Raw genomic sequence first — 21,613 nt, forward strand, 5'->3', positions numbered from 1 at the left:
AACGAGACTTCCGTCCAATCCGCTCGCTTTTGCCGTTTCAGCAGCAGCAAAAAGCTCATCGGCCGTCCATGATGGGCGGTGCGGTCGGTCCCCTTGGAAGCGGCGTTGCAGGTGGTTCGCACCCTCTCATAGGAACTCCGGGGGCGACACCGCAACTCCATAGTAGAAATCCAAGCCTCGGGGCGACAACTCCACCCCCACATAAGACCGCCCTCCTTCAGGCACTCCAGCAACTGGCCGAGGACAGGATCATCACTTTTGGTAGTATGCCTTCCTATCGCGAGGATAAACTCAAGCACGCCATCAGCGGGCTAGGCAATGGCAGTCACTCATCAAGCAGAGGTGTGCAACCTCATATTCTAATGTGAATAACGCGACCGTGCACGACCCATCTCATCGTGGGCTCTCGTGTTCCAGGCGAGGAGACATTCGTAGAGCTTTCTCCGAATAACCTCGGAGGTTCACAGACCCAAATGGGAGCTGTCGGAGTCCCTGGAGATTGGGCAGCCGAAGCTGACACGCTGTCCGAGGTAGAGAAAACTCTCAAAACTCTCACTGGCTACACATCAGATGCGAATACTCATTCCTCGTACAGCTACCACGAAGAGATCTTGGAAGCGCTGCAGCAACATCAGCAGCAACAACAGCAGCAGCAGCAACAAAGAGCCGCGTCGAATACCGTTACGCCTACGATTAGTCCGGGTCAGGACCATAAAACGTACGCAATCGACGACGGCACAGCGGCCTCGGCGGCGCTAACAGGCTCTGGTTCATTAAGGTACAGTATGGCGGAGTCGTCGGAAAAAACATGATTTCAACGAAGAGGCGTTTATCCGGTTTCTGATGAGTCGAACATATGTAGAAGCTTGAACCCTACGGGAATTTCAGGTTCCGGAATCTGGAAGACCTACTCAGGCAGCTCGAACAGCAGCAACCCGAAGAACCTGAAGTCGACCGACACTACAGTCGGCATCATACTCTCGACTCCGGCCTAAGGTGAAGTGTGATCGATGTGAACTCCAGGGATAAATCAACTGATGGATGAATTGATTCGTCAGTACCTAAGAATTCAAATCCCCTCACCAGAGCACACTGTGCTCGGAGCGGTCGGTGTACTGGCATAGGCATTCATTCCGAGTCTCTATCAACAGGTACCTCCTGCAAGGAGGTGCAGGTCCGAGTCAGTCGTTGCACGGGAGTCGATGCCACAGCCGGGCATCGGCTGGTAGACCACGGGACGACGAGGAGGAGGCCGAAGAATCTGAGGAATCTTCCAATACGTACTCGACCGGACAAATTGCCCAGCAGATCCAACAACGACTTCGGTCGGCATCTGTAGAAGCTATTCCAATCGGGGGTGAGTAATTTCCTCATCACTCCTCAAACAATCGAGGGGGGTGAAATCATCCACTCAATATTTTGGCAATCGACGGACGGGGAATTCTCAGGGAGGGAGGGGTCTGGCGTCGATCTACAGAGCTCGAGTGCCGCAACAATCACTTGTACCCCATCAGACGGATATCCGCCCACCTTTCCTCAAGAACTACCCACCGTAGTTGCGGCGACCACTACGTCCAGAGCGACGGCACCGAGGCTATCCCACCAAAATTCCTTACCTCCTCCGCCTCGATTACGAATGACTCATACATTGATTTTGTGAGAGAGCATCTATTGGCGAAAATGCTGATGATCGCTGATTAGCCAATCGAGTGATGTTCCTGCGGTGAGTGAGCCTACTCGAATTGGAAGAAGCACTCGAGAGCAGCATCGGTGTCAGATCACACGCTCATTCACTCGCCTGCCTGCACATTCGTCCGCTGTGACATCGTTGCGCGTCGATCCGTCCCGAAGTGTCTCATCGCTCCACACCGCTTTCATTGAGTCGCGCTCACCGCACTTGCAGCATCCTCTCCTGATTGTGAGGGGTCGGGGAGCAAGGAATCCGATTCGTATCGACTGATTATTCTCGCTTGTTTTCTAGGCTTTCCGAGCCCGCCTTCTGAGGAGAGTGGGTCCTACGATGGAGCTGGTACCCATACCCTGCCGCCCCTGATACCGGGGCCTCCTGTGAACGGAAAGCGGAAAGTAAAGAGACGTCGTCTGCCCGAGTACAAGGTCTAATACGATGTCATCGACGACAACCCCGATTGTAGGAACAACAGTTGATATCAAAAAAGCTCCTACGAACGCAACAAGCAGTAGTGGAGTTCCACAACTTCAAGGAATTGAAGATAAAGTGATGAAAGAAAAGAATGCCATAGAAACAATGAAGCTTCCGGAGGTCGGCCCAGACCGCTGGGCCCATCTTCCGATAATTCGAGAGTGAAGACAGTTCCCAAGACTTTGAGCAAACCCAACGCGAAAGTCAGATAGGAAATACTGAGTACATGGCATAGTCCCCGTTCTCTGGAGCCTGACACGAAAAACTTCGATAATAAGCTTCCAGTCTCGTTTTGTTCTGAACCTCGAGCACGGAGCTGGAGGGAATCGCCCTGATTCTTCGCCCCTCGAACACCTGGCAATCATTCCGCGAGGGATATCCTGCATGGATTGGAAACGAAGGAATCGTGAGATCCTGCAGTCGAACCAATTCTGAACTCGAGCGCGGTTCTACATGTTGCATATTACCCGGCGATTTACCGCCCACCTCCCGAAAACGAGGATTCTCCGGCTATACATGGGAGCCTCGTGCAGCGTGATCGTCTTCTAGGATGTCTTAGGTTCTTCGAGTTGATTCTGGATGCAGCTAATCAAATCAATTTCTCATAGTGGGTACTTCATAATCAATACTCCGGGAGCCTCCCCTTCTGCGACACAATTCACGATCGTCAGCTCCGCCATCCACGGGTTAGGTATCGGTCGAAGAACCTAGATAGGTCTAGGGAGCCATCGAGGCGGAGTCTGCCTTGCGTGCTCCCCATCACTGTAACCGGTTAGGACTACACTATGCGGATGAACGGGTCACCGTCGCACGCCTTCTCTTGGCCTGGGTGCAACCCCTGTACATAAATAAAATTTGCGTCAGCGTCCGAATGTCGAGTCCGAGCCGTCTCCGCTCGACCATTTTCTCCGTAGACGTCGAGACGAGACTCCGCCTGCTCTGGACGGTGTTGACAGTTCTAAGGGAACCTAATCGATGAGGGCCATGAGCGAGCCCTAAACGGCGCACAAAATACTCTAGAATTTTTAAGAAATCCATTCTGGAATTTCGAATGGCGACCAGGTTTCTCCGAGCAGCGATCCGTCACTCGGAAGTGAGCTTCTATCAGAAGCCATTCGAGTCGACTCCACCGCTAGTTTTTGCATCGCGCTAAACAGGTGTGCAGACGTTCATTTCTCAGTCACATTTTCCGTGCTAATTTAGCATTACTCGACTCGATTTTCTCTTCCGGCGCTGTAAAATTGGAATTCCACGCAATATGAGATTCGGTAGACGGAATCGAAAGATTCCGCAGAGGTCTCTCCGGGGAAATCCCGATGGACGGAAGCCATAGCCACCAGAAGTGAGTCAAGCAACGCTCATTGGAGCCGTCGATGAAGCCTTGGTGATTGGATGCCGACTCTCGACTAAGATCGGACAATCCCAACGAAAAGTACAACACACCATCTCGACACGATAGGATTCCCCGCTCTAGAGAATGGAGCTGATCCTGACTCCATAATATATTCAAGTCTTACGATCAAAGAATTTTCCGCTGCCTCCACCCAATAGGGGTGACTCCGTCGATGTATGGGAGGAGAAAATGACGCGTTGGACGGCTCTGAGCTCAGAAGTGGTTCTGCGCTGCAAACGAGATATTCCCCTTGCCCGTTCCAATCAAAAAATTTTCGGTGTCGAGCTCAAGCTCCTGATTCTTCCGAGACTAAACTTTCTCAACGGGAGGATGCGAAGAGCTGACTCGGAAGTCTCTGGAAGATCCGTCTTAGAAGTTTTAGTGGAATACTGTCTTCAAATTGAGCAGCCCCATCACGCACTGATCTCCATAGAGAACGAGCGGCTCGAGCGATCAGACTGAATCAGTGTGACTGAGCTCCTTGCCGAATACTCTCGTGTCCTCGGAACATCGGTCTAGTCTATCGTACTCTATCGCTGCCTTTGAGCAGAAATAGTTTAATCGAAATGTCAAACTGTCGACTGAGTTACAGTCGCCCTAGGAAGCGTTAATTGAGCGATTCTCCAGGAGTGGCTATCGGCGAAGACCACAAATAGAACTCCGAAACGCCGACAACTCAATGCAGACGGCTGCAGGTGGGGACTTATGGTAGATGTGTGGGGAACGCGGAAGGGCACGATACTCAAACCAGAAATGAAGAAAGGGAAGAGAACTCCGAGAATGACTTTATTGCCGAACCATGATACAACTTCCACCTTTAGTGAATATTTGAAATCGACGACTAAACATTAAAAGTACTTCTTGAATGACTGTCGACTGTTGAAACCATCGTGCGACTAGCGGTACTTCCATCCCGTATCATCATCTATGCCACAATCTGGTGTCCGAATAACATCTAAACCTACTCGAATACTATCGATTCCGATCCACTATCGAGCCCGATATATTGACAACAATAGTTGAGATTCGAGACTGCCAGATGTTTTCAGTTCGGAAATAAAGAATGTTACCGCTTCAAAGCCGTTGGTTTTTTTTTCTAACCTCTTAGTTCACTCCTAGATTCACAGTGCCAACCTGGGACAGATCTGATGTTTCTGAATAGGGATCCTGGAGGGAGTTCCGCATTGAACCTAAAATGAGCATGGTGAAATTTCTCTTTTCAGCATAGGAATCGCGGCAGGATCGTGGGCAGCGGAGCTCCGGAGATGATGCTGTTCGTATCGATCGCAAATTTCTCAATGAGGGGCATGCTCCTCTTACTTTCCCATTCAGTCATCAAAAGCCCGATCGACGAGCCGTTCCCGACGGGAGTTCCGGGAACACGCGGCGGGAGGAGCCCTTGGCCAAGAGCCTTCATCTACGATACGGGAAAGACTCGCGCGTGGAGTCCGAGCCATATCTTGACCGTGCTGAAGGCGACTCTGGGTCATTGTCACTAATTCGATCACGACAGGAAGTTCTTTCGGTTCTTAAAGCACACAGCGGGAGTCGGGCGAGCACGAGTCTCTATGGGAGGGTTTGAGGAACCCCGCGCTCCGCTCTCCCGCTCCTGCTCCTGCGGCACCGTACGGCCAACGCTTAGTCGGTGCCGTCTTCGAAAAATCTCGCCCTGTACATCACCAGACAGCTGTCTGAAGCAGCTCCGGTATTCAGCAGCATCGGGTTAGTCTTAGTTTTTCTTTGGTCTCGATTTCCGATCAGAGATGGAGCGAGGTCAGCTCGGCGAACGGGCGGGCGGGCTCGCTCACTCACTGTCGACACGCGATAGCCGGTGACAGTCTGCGAGCCGTGCTCATGAAGTCGACTCTCAGAGTTCTGCGCGAACACTCAGAGACCACTAGTTCCGAAAATGCTCTGTAATTCAAGACGCGACGACGCAGTCGTGGGGTGCGAAGCGCTTATGATCATTCAGCCTCTGCTGAACACGATGATTTTCGAGTAACTGAGGTGTGAAATAGAATTTCGTCATTCCCTCCGGTACTCCAGCGTTTCCGAACCTGGTATCATCATCATGATGATAACTCGATTGAGATTCATATTAGATATCTGCCATAAAATGTCGTCGGGACACGGCAGATCGGCGGGCGATCTGCTCATGGACTCATTGGCGGAAAACTACGAACAAAGACTCGCTCAACTCCAGACGGTCATCCAGGACCTCACCGATAAACTTGAAACGTCTTCCATGTGAGTAGTTCCTCTGTGGTCGCTTCAACTACTTCGGATCTTGTCGCTTTCCCCGAGGAGCTGCAGCGAAATTCGAGACTGAAACTTCTCATGGGATCACCTCACGCTTTCAGTGACTCTGCGGAGAGCAATAACGATGACTGTGATGACATGCCGCTCAGCCAGTGTTCCAGCAACGAGAACCTAGCGACCGAACTGTCTCAGCTCTCACCGCCACGATTCGCATCCATTGAGGTAATTCCACCGACTGGCATTGACTAATTGAATTTATGCTGTGATCCGGAGCTAGTGGACGACTAGAAGTCGAATCTCTGCAGGATGTGAGCGCCCAGCTAGATTCAACTTCGAAGGAAGAGGGGAGTGGCGCACCCTCGAGCGGGGAATCCGTCGAGCGTATGAAAGCTGTGACTGGTCCGAACAACACGGTAAAGCTCGGTGGGGAAGCGGAGGTCCTCACGAAATGTTTCCTCTTGCTTTCGACTCTGCATCTCATATGCGGTACTCATTTGCCGACTTCGAGGATTACAGATCACCTTGGTACCAGCATTCTGTGATGAAACTGAAGCTATCCTAGAGTTGGACCGACTTCGGGCACAAGTCGATAATTTAGATTGCCAGAAGGTGAGGGACCCATCGACTTCGATAGCTTCCGCAGTCAGCGATTTTCTCTCGCGAATAATGTCGGAGATTGAACATTTCCCAAATTGTCTCAGGGCGCATTGGAGCTCTCTTTGGAAGAGAGCCACAATTATTGTGAGCAGCTCACGATACTCCTCGGACGTTACATTTCCAATCAGCAGTTGCTTAAGGTGAGTGATCTAGGAGCGATCGGAGGGATTGGATCTGATTATTATGGAGATATCAGCGACTGGCTCCCCACCCGTCCATGTCCTTTTCGGATAAAAATTATCGCGCTCGATCTCAGACAATCCTCGACGAAGAAAGCCGTCTCCTACAAGCGACGGAACTCCTGGTGTCGGTTGTCCGCTTGGAAAAACAAGAAGTCGTCACGAATTGCAGACTTTCGGCACCGTGTACGTCGAGCGATCGACAGGCTACGACTAGACTCAAAGTTTACCTAGATAAGATTCAGGTGAGCGAGAGACGAATGCAAGAGCTAGTCCCATTTGCTCGAGGGGATAGGGAGAGAAAAAAACTCATGCTCGCTGGTCGCAGGAAGAGAAAAAATCATTGGCAATCGAAGTTCAGAAGCTTGTCGGGAACGACACACCGAGAACAATACCCAAAGGCCTCCCAGCAATCACGGGATATCGCAAAATAACTTTTGAGGAAGCTGAAGGCGTCCTCATGAACTTGAGTCATGAACTCCGGGCGAAGTGCAGCACGTTACGGATAGCGACACCTATGATCGATACCGGTTTGTGACATCATAATTTATAATCGGTATATCCGAGATGAATCTGAGAGAGTTTCGATCACTTTTGCATCCCTCTGGCCCTTGACAGCCTCGTTGCCGGAGATGACGCTCATGAAGCCCTCGGATCCCGAGTCCGCGCAGCATGCCACATTCGAGACGCTCGCAAACCAGCAGGAGTTGCTACAACTCAAGGAACAGGTGGCTTCATTGAAATTGAGTTTCCATCTGAAGGAGCGCGAGAGCCGCTTCCTTCAGTTAGAGCTCGCGTCCAAGGAAAATATGCTCGACACTGTCCAAGAACAAACGGATCTGCTGTCCCGTGAATGTCAGAGGCTTGAGCTAGCTCTCCAAAGAACGTCGTCGCATGAGGTGAGAAAACTGAATTCAAGATGTGTTTCCTGGGGGTATGCAGCATCTCCCCGAGCAAGCTCCGCTTAACTCCCCGCTGTTTCTCATTCGCAGCCTCCGAATCACAGCGGATGCGGGGAAGCGCTGTCGTGTCCGACCACGGAACTTCGATTGAAACGAGAGAAGTTTTTGAAACGACGAATCGACAACCTCTCGGAAGTTAACGGAAACCTAACGAGGCAGTGCGTCTCGTATCGGCAGATAATCAAACAGCTCCAAAGAGACAACGTGAATCTGCTCCGGCGTTATGAACGTGTGAAACGGAAGGTAAGACCTCCGATTTTCGAAATTCCAATCTCGTGGCATGACTACGCTCCCCATCTTGAGGGACGTCAATTCCTTGGACCCGGAAGCGGACATGGACAAGAGGACTCTATTGCAGATGAGTTCCAACCAGAGTCAAGTCAAAGTGGACGCGGTCGCGGAAGACTCGCCGCGATAGGAGGATCGTGATACCTGAGCATTTGCCATGTGATTCGTCGCTGGTATGAAGCCGGATATCTGATGGGGCTGGGAGACGATGCCCATGCCAAAAGGCGGCTTTTATCGAACTTCAACGACTCCCCTGAACGGGCCGAGCTTGAGATGCTAGGATGACCGATCTCGTTTTTGATCGGAAACACCTGATACTGTGATAAGGGGTTGGGAACGCATAGACTTTCTGTGAGGAGTTCGGAGCTCTGCTCTGAGCAAACACAACTGCACTTTCCATAGGGTTTCATGTTTCATCCAGGAAGATGATTCGGAAATTCCCGCGTCCATGGCATTTCGCTCCGTTAGCATTCTTGGAACCTTCTCTGGGAAGGGAGAATGAATCCTCACGATTGCTCAGGGGAAGAAGAGGGAGATCGTCCGTGAGACATCGAGCGGAGAACACGAACCGTCCGCCATACCGAAGAAAGCACTCTCGCCAGGTCGGATGACCGTTCTTGTAGGTCCTCGCAATAAGGAGGGATGGGTGTTCCGGATCCCTTCGATGCTTGCTTTTGGTACCTAAAGCAGACTGAGCCGTATTTTGTGCAATTTCATCCCAATATAAGGGAGAGCTGATCGCATTCAATTTTCTCTGGAGATTACGGAGGTTCGTAATCCTGGCGCGGGACAAGTTTGCTATTCCTTCAAAAAAGTTTCCGATTCCCGACCCGATCCAAGAATAGCAGGCCGGAGTCATATCGGATAAGACGCGGAGGTCCTCGATTCCGGTCTGGCCGAGGAACAATAATAATAACTAATTCCCCTCATTCTTCCCGCGGATTTTGGAGCGCGAGTCATGCGCAGTGGTTCAAGGGGATCTCCCGTGCTAGGCAGATCAGAGTCCGACGGAAGAGATTTGGTACACGTAGAGGTGAAAATCGAGTGGGAGCGCCAATAAAGAATAATCTGACCGGGTTGTGTACATAGCGGTTCTCGCCGCAACTATATCTTGGATCATTTATTGTACAATTAGTCATCGAAGGAGGAGAGTCCTCATAGAATTTACAATCGGTGCCCTAGTCCCAGAGCTTGATGCAGCCGTCCCATCCAGCCGTGATGATTTTTGATGTCTCCATGGGATGCCATAAGACATCGATGCAGACATTCTCATGAGCTTTCAGCTGCGGGGAGGGGAAATCATGGTTAGCGTCAGCATAGACAGAATAGATCTAGCAGAAATATTTTTTTCCCCGAGCCTTCGACTCAAATTTCTCAGACACTACTCACTTTACACAACATCCGAGTGGACTTCCAGTCGAAGAAGGCCATGTTTCCGTCCGCATCTCCGCTGACCACATAAGAGTGGTCGGGCGAGAAGTCCAGGCCACAGGCATAACCTGCCACCATGTGTCCCTTGAACTCTTTTTTCCGATTCACCTTGAATCGATTCGAGGCCGAGAATACAACGATCTTGTTGTCCATAGATTGACACGCGAGCCACTTCCTGTTTGGGGAGAGAGCTACAGCGGGCATCGAGTGCATAGATGGATCGGCGAGATACTTGATATCGACGGGTATATCCCACTCCCAAACCCGTAAACTTTTGTCGTCCGAGGTAGTCACGAACTTCTGATCGTCTTCCACGAAAGTGATGCTGTTCACAGCCCCCAAATGCCGATCGTACTCCTGTACGATGCTGTTCGAGCGTACATCCCAACAGAGAATTTTCTTGTCCGATGTCCCGACGAGAAACTGATCCTGGCTATCCGGTTTGAACTTCACGCAATAGGCGACCTTTCTGTTTGAGAATCGCTCCCGGCATTGTCCGGTTTCCGTGTCCCAGAGCTTCACGTAACGATCGTAACCCGTGCTGAGGAACACAGAGCCATCGTAACTGAAATCGCAGTCCCGAACAGCTTGTTTGTGGCCGGTATACGATCTGATGAGGGCTCTGTCGTCATAGAATCTCCACAGCTTGACTTTGCAGTCCATTCCACCGGATAGCAGGAGATGGCCAGATTTGGGAAATAGTTTTATACAGGCGACACCCTTGTTGTGACCGGCCCATTGGTGCAGCATCTTCTTCGGCAGGAAACACTTCTCCGGAGCGCGCAGTTTTATGCCGTCCAGATGAGTCGGAGCCACCAGGAAACTCCTGCCCTGGTAGTCGTGAGTGTTCTCGATGTGGAGTGTAGTTTTCTCATCGACAGAGCTCTCTTCGTCGGTGGCTTTCGAGCGCTTCTGTCTCTTCGCCAAGATCTCATTGAGTTCCTCCTGCTCTTCCGCCGAGGGTTTGACATTTCGTTTTTCGTCGGCCAGAGGCGCCCAGGGTCCTTGGAAACCTTCGATGTCGTCCGCGTTGTCATTCTTCAAACGTTTCGACTTTTTGCTCTTCTTCTCCGCGGAACTCGAATCTTCTTGTTGAGCACCGGTCGCGTTCACTCCAATAACTTTATCGGGATCTGCATTTTCCGTGGGATCATGCCCGAACCCTAGATGATGAAAACTCCGACGCTCCGCTTCGAAATGATAGGCATTCACGTGCGCGGGCTCAGCAAATCCTGCGAGGGTGTTTTTCTTTACGAGTTGACTCGCTGTCTTGAACGGGTTCACAGGTCCGACATCTGGGGCATACAGATCTTCGTAGCGAGGGTTGTACATGAGAACTTGATTCTTCGTGTCAATGGGCACGATCTGATTCACAGAGGCCTTGGAGTCCACTGCAGGGGTGGCGTTGACGGATGCCGCCAAGGTTTTCCGGGCTTCGGGGGTCACCAGCCCTTCCTCTGGATCTGAGTCCGAACTCGCATCGTAGGCTACAAGCGAAAGCATTCTGGGATTCTGCAACCAGGCGATGGGAGAACTGTCGTATCAACCGAAATATTATAGAACAGATCGACTCTTTCGAACTTTCGACGGGATCTCCACATGTTTATTTTCGATATTCAGGAATCCGGGGGAGAGTGCAGACGCGAGAGCGCGCGAAATTCGAATCGCGCGATTGCCTTCGCGGACTTGCCTTCGCGAAATTGGAGTCAGGCTCTACTAGCTCTTGGTGAACCTGGAATTCTCGATCACAGGTACAGGGGAGAAATCTAAAGAAGAGGACCGAGGGTGATATCCGACACTAGAGTGAGACTAGGAAATCGGAAAGAAAGTACAGCGTAGAACACCCCGGCGCGGGCGGTCCAATCGCAAAGCCCAGCGACCTAGATGCCATCACCCGCATCGGGTCCCTCCAGTATGATCTCGAGCCCAACTCAGGAAGACGGCGTCATCTTATCGTTATCATTTGATGAATCCGTACGGACGATCCCCGAGTCCCGAAATGCGCGGGAGTCAAGACAAGGAGCCCAAAGTTGTTCCACTACAGGGCAGACTGATGCCGGTGGTCATACGCTCCCTGAGACGGATGTTCACGCTGAAACGGACCCCTTTAGACTCAATGCATCTTCGAGCGCCACGGAGTTGTGAAGTTTCCGCCTGAACCGACCCTTCTCCGAAACTCCGATAGTTAAGTCACTACGGTTGTTTGCTTCTGGTGAGCGGGCTCAGCGGACAACAGACTAGATCCGTCTCCGACGCGAGAATGAGCTGCTCTTTCTCTGCGATGAAACCCTACTCGATGACGATTTCTGAGGACGAGAATCGCCCACTAACACAAGAAGAAACTTCCCCACATTCTCCGAGCGAACCGTTGCCTCTCTCAAGGCTTTTCTAACAGGTATAGTTCTGATTCCGGGGGTCGACGCTGCGGGCATCTAGTTTATTTTCGGGGATAAGCTATAAGCTATCCTTATTTATTTTGTGACAACTTTCTTGTGTGTTTTCCCGTGCTGGACCCCCGAGTTCCCTTCGGCCCGAAACAATAGCGCATCGGTGAGCGTCTAGTTAAGTACGAGGTGTATCCTGATCTGACTGAGGCGGCTCCTGCTTTCCTGAAGAGGTCCCTGGAGGATCTGGGGCGGACGGTCGATCCAGTGGAGAAGACATGCCGCCTACGTTCCGTGAGCGACAGCTTCCTTTGAAATCGTTCGAGTCTCGAGAGGAGCCACGATTCCGGTCGGAGAGCTATCGCTTCGCAATATCTGAGAGAGTTTACGTTCCGAGGAAGCTCGGCTGGGCTGAAATCTCACGCAGAATTTCGAATCATACTGTGATTATTGATCATATCACAGAGCTGCTCGTGCTCGTACTGATTGACTCTGTTGACTATGTTGTTTTCCCGTTACTGTCGATGGAAGCTTTCCCGACGAGTGCTATCAGCTGCCTCAATTTGAATGTTGTTTTCACGCGTTCTCTGCTCACTTCTGGCATCTTAGCCAGCCTCTCGTTCCCGTCCTTTCTGTTTTCGCTCTTCCACCTCCATTGTTGTCCTCCGTCCGTTCCCGGGATTCTTCGCGGTCATTTGAACAGAGGAATACTGAAAAATTCACGAGCATTGCGGGATCGCGTATGGGTTGCAAGCTCTCTGTACATTATGCCCACCATGGCGGTCACATTTCCGAGCCTCACCTCTGGAAAACGGACCATTTCCAAAGGAAGAGCGGCACATCCACCTTTCGAGCGCAGGCACCTGCTGCTTCTGGACATTTTCCCCAATCGGAGGTAATCTCTGTTGGGAAACCTGAGCGTTAGCCCCAGAGTCCCCCGACTCTCCACTTCGCCCAGGCATGCTCTGGACATGCCCCCCATCTCATCGATCGACTTCATCTCCTCCCCGCCCGTCGCGTCGTGAACGTCGCGCTGCCCAGAAGCACGGCCGGGGACAGTGGCCCTCTTTAAGTCCATGACAAGTCCACCTGACGAGAGTACCTTTTTTTCCAGAGCCCACCGATGAACGCCCGAGTTGTTGAGGGCCGACCGATGGAGCCGAAAATTGTGAAGGAAGGATGGCTCCACAAAAGAGGTGAGAACTCGATTTTGTTCGCCCCATGGTGAAGACCTCGGAGCCGCGGAGACAAATCATAGACTACCTCCGGCTCGTTTCCATTGCGCCATGCATCGAACCATTCTCCTCGGCCTCCTTCCTGAGAGAACCCTCGGTATCTCGAGTTCGTATAGTTCTTCCTCCTTGGTATCGCGCGATTCTTGGCTAACCTAGGAGTTCAGATGCACGATACCGTCTCCGGAAGTCGCTAGCCACGAGATTCTCAGCGATTCGATACCTAGCGTTCAGTAAGAAAGAATCAAGGACAAGAATTATTCAAGGAGATGATTATAAGTGTACCGTTCTGTCGACAGGTGAGCATATCCCCAACTGGAGGAAAAGATACTTCATACTCCGGGACGATGGGTCGCTGATCGGTTTCAAAAATCAGCCAAAACCAGGACAATATTCCGATCGCCTGAACAACTTTACTGTCAAGGGGTGTCAGGTATGCCGGGATCAGCATCTTCTGTGTGACTTGCGATCCAACATTGCCAAATTCATTGCCTTTCACCGAGACAGCCAATCTCGCAGGTGATGTGTCAAGAAAGGCCCCGACCGTATACTTTCATTCTTCGTGGCTTGCAATGGACCCAAGTTATCGAGCGCATATTCTCGGTGGACTCCAATGAAGACCGGGTGAAGTGGGTGAGTCCGAAGATGAGGGAGCGTGAATTCGTGAATTCTCTATCTTCAATGAGGATCGAATCGTTCATTGGGGAATCAATCACGTCATCGAGCTTTCATCGGTTCACAGGTGCAAGCCATCGAGTTTGTTGACCAGAATCTCCACCAGGATATCGAGATGGCAGAGGACGCGTCTATGTTGGAGCATAGCAATCAACGTGACAGATATGACGCTCTATTCCGCAAAGATCGCCAGTCAAAGATAACACTCGATAAATTCGAGCTTATTCGAGTGCTGGGCAAGGGGACCTTCGGAAAAGTCGTTCTGTGTCGCGAGCGATCAACAGATCAACTGTACGCCATCAAAATACTCAAGAAGCAGGTTTGTGGAAGAACGATTTCACCGTGAATCTCATTGAGCACGGCAGCCGCTCTCGGTCAAGCTGTAAGAGTCCAATGGTAATATCTGATGTATTCGGTCTCAGGTGGTGATAACCAAGGACGAAGTGGCCCACACGTTGACAGAGAGTCGAGTCCTCCAAACTACAAAGCATCCGTTCCTCATCTCCCTCAAATACTCTTTCCAAACAGTAGATCGACTGTGCTTTGTGATGGAGTACGTCAACGGCGGTGAATTGTTCTTCCATCTATCAAGGGTGAGTCGACACTGCTCATCTACCTGCAGAAGACCCGCTGATCGCGAGCGCTCGAAAAGTATACCCGAGAATAGAGACCGGTCAGAATGATTTTTTTTCCCTGACAGGAGCGGATATTCAGTGAGGAGAAAACCCGGTTTTACGCCGCCGAAATCCTCCTGGCCCTTGAGTACCTTCACGAGCAAGGAATAATATACCGGGATCTCAAATTGGAAAATCTCCTACTCGATCGAGAGGGCCACATTAAAATAGCTGATTTTGGACTCTGCAAAGAAGACATGACTTTCGGTAACTTAACTTGGCAGCGAAATTCTGATTTTCCCTGAGATTGACGAAATCCTCCGCTCCTTCTGTCAGAATCCTAATCGAACGTGTTCCTCCACGAAGGCGGCACCACTAGGACGTTCTGCGGTACGGCCGAATATCTCGCACCGGAAGTTCTCGACGACAAAGACTACGGACGCGCCGTTGACTGGTGGGGATTAGGGGTGGTGATGTTCGAGATGATGTGCGGTCGGTTGCCTTTCTACAGCGGCAACCAAGAGGTTCTCTTCGAATGGATAGTCGCCAGAGAAGTGCAGTTCCCGCCGACTCTCAGCACGGATGCGAACACGCTCTTGCGAGGCCTTCTCACCAAGGATCCGAAGCTCCGTCTTGGAGGAGGGAAGCGTGACGCGAAGGACATCAAAGAGCATGCGTTCTTCCGCTGCATGCCTTGGGAGCGATTGCTGGCCCGGAAAGTGACACCGCCCTTCAAGCCTCAGGTGGGTTTCCGGGCGATTTGTTGCTCGAGTCACCGTGTCGATCTTCCGTATTTCGTAGCCGAAAAACCTAAGAGCCCCGTTTCTCGCAATAGGTTACATCAGACACAGATACGCGGTACTTCGATCAAGAGTTCACGGGAGAAAGCGTCAAGCTGACCCCTCCTGAAAACCAAGGAGCCGACGCCCTGAACTCTATATCAGAAGAATCTGAACAGCCGTACTTTCAGCAATTCTCGTACCAGGGGGGCTCCTCGGTACTTTCGCTGAATTCCGCCGACCCGCTCCTGCCTTGTGTACCTCATACGAGCCGGATCGGCTGATCCTGGGAAGTTCAAATCATCCAATCACCATTATACCTTGTGCAAGAGCAGTCTACGGGGCTGGAGGAAAAAAGGGAGGACGATGCGGTTGATGCACAAATCCTCGCGGCAGAATTCACAATCTGAGTTTCAGATTCAAGATCTCGCATAGTCCGTAATCGGAAGGGGAAACGCGCGCAAATCTCGCGGTCAGCCCAAGAGTCCCCATATGCGCCGCGGATCGGACGAGAGTTCGAGAAGAGTATGTAGTCGAAAATGCCAACATCAAGCTTGCAGGAGTGAGCCAGTCCATTTTTAATTGTGCTGCCCCGACTCCTCTCGAACGCGGCGACTCTCACATTTATTATGGTTCCTACGATTCTGGGTCTTGTGTCCGGTTTTCGGATCTGTTCGATCTGGATTCATTTATTTATATGTACAACTCTATGAGAAGATTATTATTGTATATATATGTATGCGTATATGTACAGAGCATCTTGTAAACCTCATCATAATTTGGATATGACATTCATCATTTCGGAAAGACGGCAATCCTCAACGGAACTCACGTGCAACGAAGACAATGGAGAATCGGGCACATTCGGTTTCGAACTCTTGTAATGATCTCAGCCGGAATAAGACCAAGTATGACATCGGATTCACTATAGATCGACTCCATTCACGCAAGTTGTACCTAAGCGGGAAGTCTCACGTATCATATTGCATGCGGAGGTTCGTGCGACATTGCAGTCGGCGATTGTCGGAATCGGTACAAGCCTTCGATTCAACGAGCTTCATAACTCATAACCCACAAATGTTCCTTATTTTGACTCATGCTTATCATGAATGCATGGAGAGCGACCAACGAATTGACAAATGTTCGGAAAGCTACGCGAAGAGGTCAAGTCGATGATGTTTGTACCTTGCATGATTGGTACTGTCTAGAGAATGTCTAGGAAAAATGGTTGCTACGCCTCCGCGCTGTCGATCTCCCACCCCTCACGGGTTGCTGTTCGGTATGTGGAAGAATACCGCCGGATCGGGAGAATGCCAACGGAGGCTGCGCTTGGCTTAGGTGAAAGATGAAGGGAAGCTATTGAACTATCAATACGGCAGACTTTCATAGCAATGGACAAATGGAGAGCGTAAGCGAATTGAGGAGGAGGAAGCTTGAGTCGTCCACTAGCTTCTCCGAAGAGCCGCAATCGAGGATTCAGGCAGATACGGCAGCTTCGTCCGGACAAGCGCACTTCCGTCACGCTGTATCGAATTATAGTATTTGGAGTGAAGCATGAATATTTCTATCATGCGAGCTCCCGCGCCAGCTCTTGCTCGCCGCTTATACACAGTCGGGCGTCCATGTATGGTATGGCACAAGCTGCAGACTCGGTGAACAATCGATCAATAAAACAATCGAAACAGAAGCGAGCATGTATTTTCTCATGGGGATTCTGGGGTAGAGTCTCGTTCCAAGAGGAATGAGATAAAACGCGCCACGGCCACTGCTTGACAGCGAAGGTGAGTACGATCATCGCAGTAGACGATTATTATTTCTAATTCCACGAGAAGATATTATGTGAGGTTCCGGTTCCGATTGATAAAAAAGTAAGAGACCTCAGAATCACGGCGGTAAATCCGAGCGAGAATTCCGTTCTAGCGGATGTTCCGCCTCAAACAAAATCTTCAGGATGGTTCTCGGGAGGTCCTCAGAACTCAGCAAAAAAACAAGGTTGGAATCTGGAATTGTGTCGGGCAGGGATGTGGCACTCCCTAAGAGTTCATAGGACCTTGTGGACAAGGGTGCGAACATTGAGTTCTCGAAGCAACGAGTCCCGGCCTCCTTTTTCTCCGGGCCCTTGGTTCGCTCCGGAAGGATTTGCCAATCAGTGCTTCCCCGAGTAGCCCGAAGAAGCGTGAGTGCACCACGCTGACGAAATCCCGCGTACATTTCATCCACTATAGCCACACGTCGAAAATTCAGTTCCGCTGGATGGAACATTCACATGGATATGCGTCATTGGGCTGAGTGAGTGGGACCGCCACATTGAGCTGATCACAACTGATAAATCTGTATCGATATAAGGGTAACGTTTCCCGTGAATATGAATTATGAATTTTATTGCATATATACAAATATTACCCATCTCGCTCGACGCTTGGATCCCAGATCTGGGACAGTATATCACGCGATTACGAAACACATTCGCTATTGACTAGTGAAACTCTGCCGACCGCTCGAAATCAGCAGCCCGGCCCCAACCCGGAGGTCCACTTCTACCGACCCGAAGCAAAGAGAGCTTCCGGCGTCATCTCACGGCTCGCCGGAATGTCAGCTTGTTGAACGCTTTTGACATCTTCCGGCGCGGCTTGTTGCGGCTGTATGTCGAGCAGGACCCTCAGCGTTTTTATCTGTTTCACAATCACTACGGGTTCTCCGTTCGCTAATGTGACACGCTCGGTCTCTAGGATCCCGTTGAGAATTCTCGGCAGGATTTCATTCATGTCGAAAAAGAACGGAGGTCCATTGAGTGCCAGCGGTTGATCCAGAGACGCCTTAATGGCCAAAGAGTCGGAGGTTTGAGCGGTGCTTATGTTGGTGAAGCCCATCACAGGCGTGTCCCCCAGAGTTTCAGGAAGAGAGGCGAGATAATCGGCGAGGCCCCAGACACCCGATTCAGAGTAGGCTTTCTGCGCGGTGTTGAGATTCTTCGCAGCCAGTCTGTAACGGCCAGCGATCATTCTCAAAGACTCTGCGAACGATCTGCGGGGGGCACCGTTTTGGTGAGTTCTGAGTTGAACCGGCGCGAAAGCTTTGGGAGGACCTATGATGGGAAATTCACTCTCCAAATTCCTGCTGATGGAGATCGGCTTCTGGTCGTAGATACTGCCATCCTCAGAGATTTGCCCTTCTGACATTATAGGTGCGGAATCCGAGATGTCGACGACTTTGGAAATACTTTCGTCCACCGCAATCGGCACTGCTCGCCGACTCCTTTCGCCGACGTTGTTCCTGGATATGCTTTCGTCGGCGGAGATCGGTTTCGAAATGCCCGTGACATCACCATCTTCGGATATCTCTGCCTCGGATGGCGCCGAGATCGGAGAATCTTCTGATATTTCTCCCACGCTGATAGCATCAGCTTTGCTGCTTCCGGTGGGCGCCGAAGTTCCACCATCGACATCTCCGGCACTCCGTGGTTTCGCAGACGTGGAAGGTGGTATGCGTCGGATATAGGTGCGCAGGAGACCTGTAACACTACAATAGCGGCGATCACGACGAACTTGAGTTCCATGTTGTACGCAGAAGATTCAAAGATTGCCGGAGCAGCATGGATGCTCTGAGAGAATGAACGATATTTTCGATGGACCGTGTTTTATGCACAACCTGTGGGTCGAGCACTCGTCCCATGCTCACGGAGCCGAGCGCATCGCCAAGGGGCGAAGAACAAGCGGGGTCAGAGAGTTCCTGTCAGCCCTCTCGCGAGACTCAGGCGCGAATGGACCCTCGCACCAGTTTTTGCGTTGCCGTCATCACCTACGACCGGGATTCCAATGAAACGCATATGTTGGCGCATATTCGTATAGTTGATCTTTTTTCGAGCTTGCAACGCATATTTTCACGACCGCATCGAGTTCGCGAGTATTGACTCATTCTCTGTGCCGATGCGGCATCTCTCACTCAATCCTACCCAGGACCAATTAATGATTTTATAATTTGAGGATTCGAGCAGCGAAAGGATCAATGCTCAGATAAAGAGTGGAACCTACTGCCTAGACTCGGAATGCTCTCAGATGTCTCTACCCAGCTTCAACCCAGCTCGGCCGGGAACGGTCCTGCGAGTCTCGACGAATGACCGCAAGTTTGGTAAAACTAAATCCAGGTTCTGTGCGGCTTATGAAGAACGTTGGAGAGCTGCATCCTCTTCACTTGCTTGGAGCCCACGCATCAGTGTCAGGTTAAAAGTCGATCGCGCTCCTCCGATCGATAGGCTGGAACTTTCCCGAAGGCCTGGCACAGGCACGGTCCTCGGTCGCTCTCGATCAGGAGATGCCTGAACCGCGAGCGGATGTCCTCTCATTGTTCGAATACGTTTTCGGTCGACGGAGATGTGGTTCTCTGTAGAGCGTGCGTCATCGGATTCCCGCGACCCATGGAGTTTAGACTCAATTAGCGTTCGGTTCCCGGCACAAGTGAATCTTCCGCGAAAGCGGCGCTCCCTCCTCTCCGGAAACTCGAAAAAGTACATCATAGTTGCTTCCTGTAGGTAATTTGATATCAAGAAGCGCAGTGTGTTTGAATCAATAATGTCAAATGTTGCGCATGTTCTCAAAGCATATCCGCTCTTCTTCTCCGCGCATACCGCATGCATATTCCGAGATCCCTTAAGCATATTCTTCTCGGCCCTAGTCATCACTGAATCTATCTCTGGTCGCCTGTGTTCCTATACAGATTCTAGCATATTCCATCCGCGTGGAGCAGCTCATCTTGCGGTTCCTCATATTCTTGGGCTGCTCTCCGATCCTCCTCGAGTATCTGATAGATCGCTCTCACAAAATGGCGCTGCTCGACGACCACGAGGGGGTGCGCAGCCTCCAAACTGTGTCGTCAAGAATCGGAGCGTGCACCCCTCTGAAGAAGCGCCGCTACTTGATGAAGCGCTGATTCCCAGTCGGATCGGGATGACTACCCTCCAGCGTGACCCGAGCAATCGAGACGTGATTAGTTGATTGGTATCGAGAAGGTGATGACTGAGAACTGAGCGAGGGTCTTTTTCCGGAATGTTCCCTGGCTGTCCCCATTCTCTCATGATGACTTCCACCGAAGCTTTCCCAGGTTTCATTTAGGCGACCGCCGAAGTCCTTCTCTTCCGAAGCTGGTCTCTGGTCGCAGTTCCCCATTGTTCTATAGAGTTCGGTGCCTGAACAAGATCAACGATTCGAGTCGAAAATCCCTGCCTTGGGTAGCCTCGGAACGTCCAGATGATATAGTATGGATCTCGGCTGTGTCTCTATATTGCAGAAATGCGTGGTCGAAGAGGGGACGCCTTGAGGAGATGTTTTTTCAGTTTTCTCTTGATTCTGATTTGCGTCGTCGAGACCTCCAAATAAGGGATTGGTATAAGGGAATGCTCTCAATTCAATCGCATTGTACAATTAAAACCTTCATCCTTAGATGGCTCTAGCGGGAACGGTGGAGTCCACAGGATCCTTCTTGGAGGGGGGGGGTTTCCTTGCATGGGGCCGATTCCCAACATGGCGACCCGCTCCTATACCTTAGTATTACGAACTCTCAATCTGGAAGGGGCAACAGCCCCCTAGCCCCTCTCCGCGGAAGCGCCTGAGTGGAATGGAAATTCATGAATGGGGCTCCTACTCCGGTCATAGTCCGAATCGGACCTCCCGTTGCCCCTAATCCGGAGCGAGAGCGCAATCGGATATCGAAATCGAAGCAGGCTTGCTCTGATGCCGAATCTGTTCGGGGGAAGTCTGACACATGAGGGACCTTTTGTCCCATAAGGGACCCATGACATCGAATTAAGAACCCCATCTGTCAAGTCCTTTTCGAGCGGGACTTTGGGGTACTTGCGAAGTGGACTTCTAAAAGTAATCCACAACGAGAAGTATTGCACAGAAGCATTTGGCGCAGACCGAGAACGCTCAGAATCGGAAGCCGTAGATTCGAGCTGTACAGTGCTCGATCGAAGCTGTTGGCCACTTAGGTTCAATCAGAGTCGCCGTGGTGTTCTGGAATTGCTGCGCCTCTGAATTTGCCTCCCGTAGCCCCCGGCTTCCCACCGCTTAGCATTAGTTTCTCCAACAGTTCGTTTCCGGGATCGACTTCGAGAGTCTCGTGAGCACTTGAGCCAGAGCTCTTCTCGCTACGGTCACATCAATCCCTATCGGAAAGGGGGGTCCTGACGATGCTCCCTGGTCCTGATCCGGAGAAAACCTAAAACACTGCAAGAATGTCTGAAGTTTGGAGGACCTGCGGCCATCTTAAGATCTGCTGCCCGCTTCTGATAATGTGTGAAGACCGCCCTAGCAATTCCAACGACATTCCGAGTCAGCAACTGAGAGGCGAATCACCGATGATGCAGGACGACCAACTACGAGGATCTCTCCTATCTCTACACCTTCCTTCATGACAAGATCTGTACGAAAAACGGTTTATTGACCTTCTATCTCCTTTCTACATCCGTAATGAAGAAATCAGTGTGGATCGACGGGCGTTCCAGATGTTGAGCCAGGGAATCGACTCCCGGTCCAGCTGCTCTCTCTTTGTTGGGATTCCGGTCAAGCTCTGCTCAGGATATACTCTGAGCATCGATACCACTC

At 51.1% G+C, this 21,613-nt stretch overlaps 4 protein-coding genes across 4 annotated transcripts in view; 3 read left to right on the forward strand and 1 right to left on the reverse strand.

Annotated features, from left to right (window-relative positions):
- mmd (disintegrin and metalloproteinase domain-containing protein mind-meld) overlaps nt 1-2,121 on the forward strand; it is a 65,537-nt gene extending 63,416 nt beyond the window's left edge. Inside the window, 5 exon segments of the mRNA XM_018641270.1 lie at nt 42-315; nt 418-778; nt 889-996; nt 1,152-1,357; nt 1,982-2,121. Of these exon segments, the coding sequence (XP_018496786.1) occupies nt 42-315; nt 418-778; nt 889-996; nt 1,152-1,357; nt 1,982-2,121 (1,089 nt within the window).
- A 3,549-nt stretch (nt 2,122-5,670) lies between these two features.
- On the forward strand, nt 5,671-8,029 carry LOC108864876 (uncharacterized). The gene is made up of 10 exons (XM_018641275.1): nt 5,671-5,801; nt 5,915-6,035; nt 6,119-6,226; nt 6,330-6,422; nt 6,515-6,610; nt 6,727-6,894; nt 6,978-7,179; nt 7,268-7,548; nt 7,642-7,854; nt 7,970-8,029. Exons 1-10 carry the CDS (start codon nt 5,671-5,673, stop codon nt 8,027-8,029), a joined length of 1,473 nt encoding a protein of 490 aa, XP_018496791.1.
- Nucleotides 8,030-9,056: 1,027 nt separating this feature from the next.
- On the reverse strand, nt 9,057-10,929 carry LOC100907202 (pre-mRNA-processing factor 17). Its single transcript, XM_003738001.2, has 2 exons — nt 9,289-10,929; nt 9,057-9,182 (listed from the first exon to the last, which is right to left on the reverse strand). The coding sequence occupies exons 1-2, from the start codon at nt 10,831-10,833 to the stop codon at nt 9,078-9,080; spliced, it is 1,650 nt and encodes a 549-aa protein (XP_003738049.1). The 5' UTR covers nt 10,834-10,929; the 3' UTR covers nt 9,057-9,077.
- A 1,938-nt stretch (nt 10,930-12,867) lies between these two features.
- LOC100907347 (RAC-beta serine/threonine-protein kinase) lies at nt 12,868-16,426 on the forward strand. The gene is made up of 10 exons (XM_003738002.2): nt 12,868-12,910; nt 13,246-13,379; nt 13,466-13,579; nt 13,689-13,940; nt 14,044-14,214; nt 14,322-14,502; nt 14,602-14,978; nt 15,071-15,232; nt 15,858-15,960; nt 16,404-16,426. The coding sequence occupies exons 1-10, from the start codon at nt 12,868-12,870 to the stop codon at nt 16,424-16,426; spliced, it is 1,560 nt and encodes a 519-aa protein (XP_003738050.2).
- The last annotated feature ends 5,187 nt before the right edge of the window (nt 16,427-21,613 follow it).

The sequence above is a fragment of the Galendromus occidentalis genome, unplaced genomic scaffold (genome assembly GCF_000255335.2).
Source record: "Galendromus occidentalis unplaced genomic scaffold, Mocc_1.1 scf7180000075740, whole genome shotgun sequence".
NCBI classification, from domain to species: domain Eukaryota; kingdom Metazoa; phylum Arthropoda; class Arachnida; order Mesostigmata; family Phytoseiidae; genus Galendromus; species Galendromus occidentalis.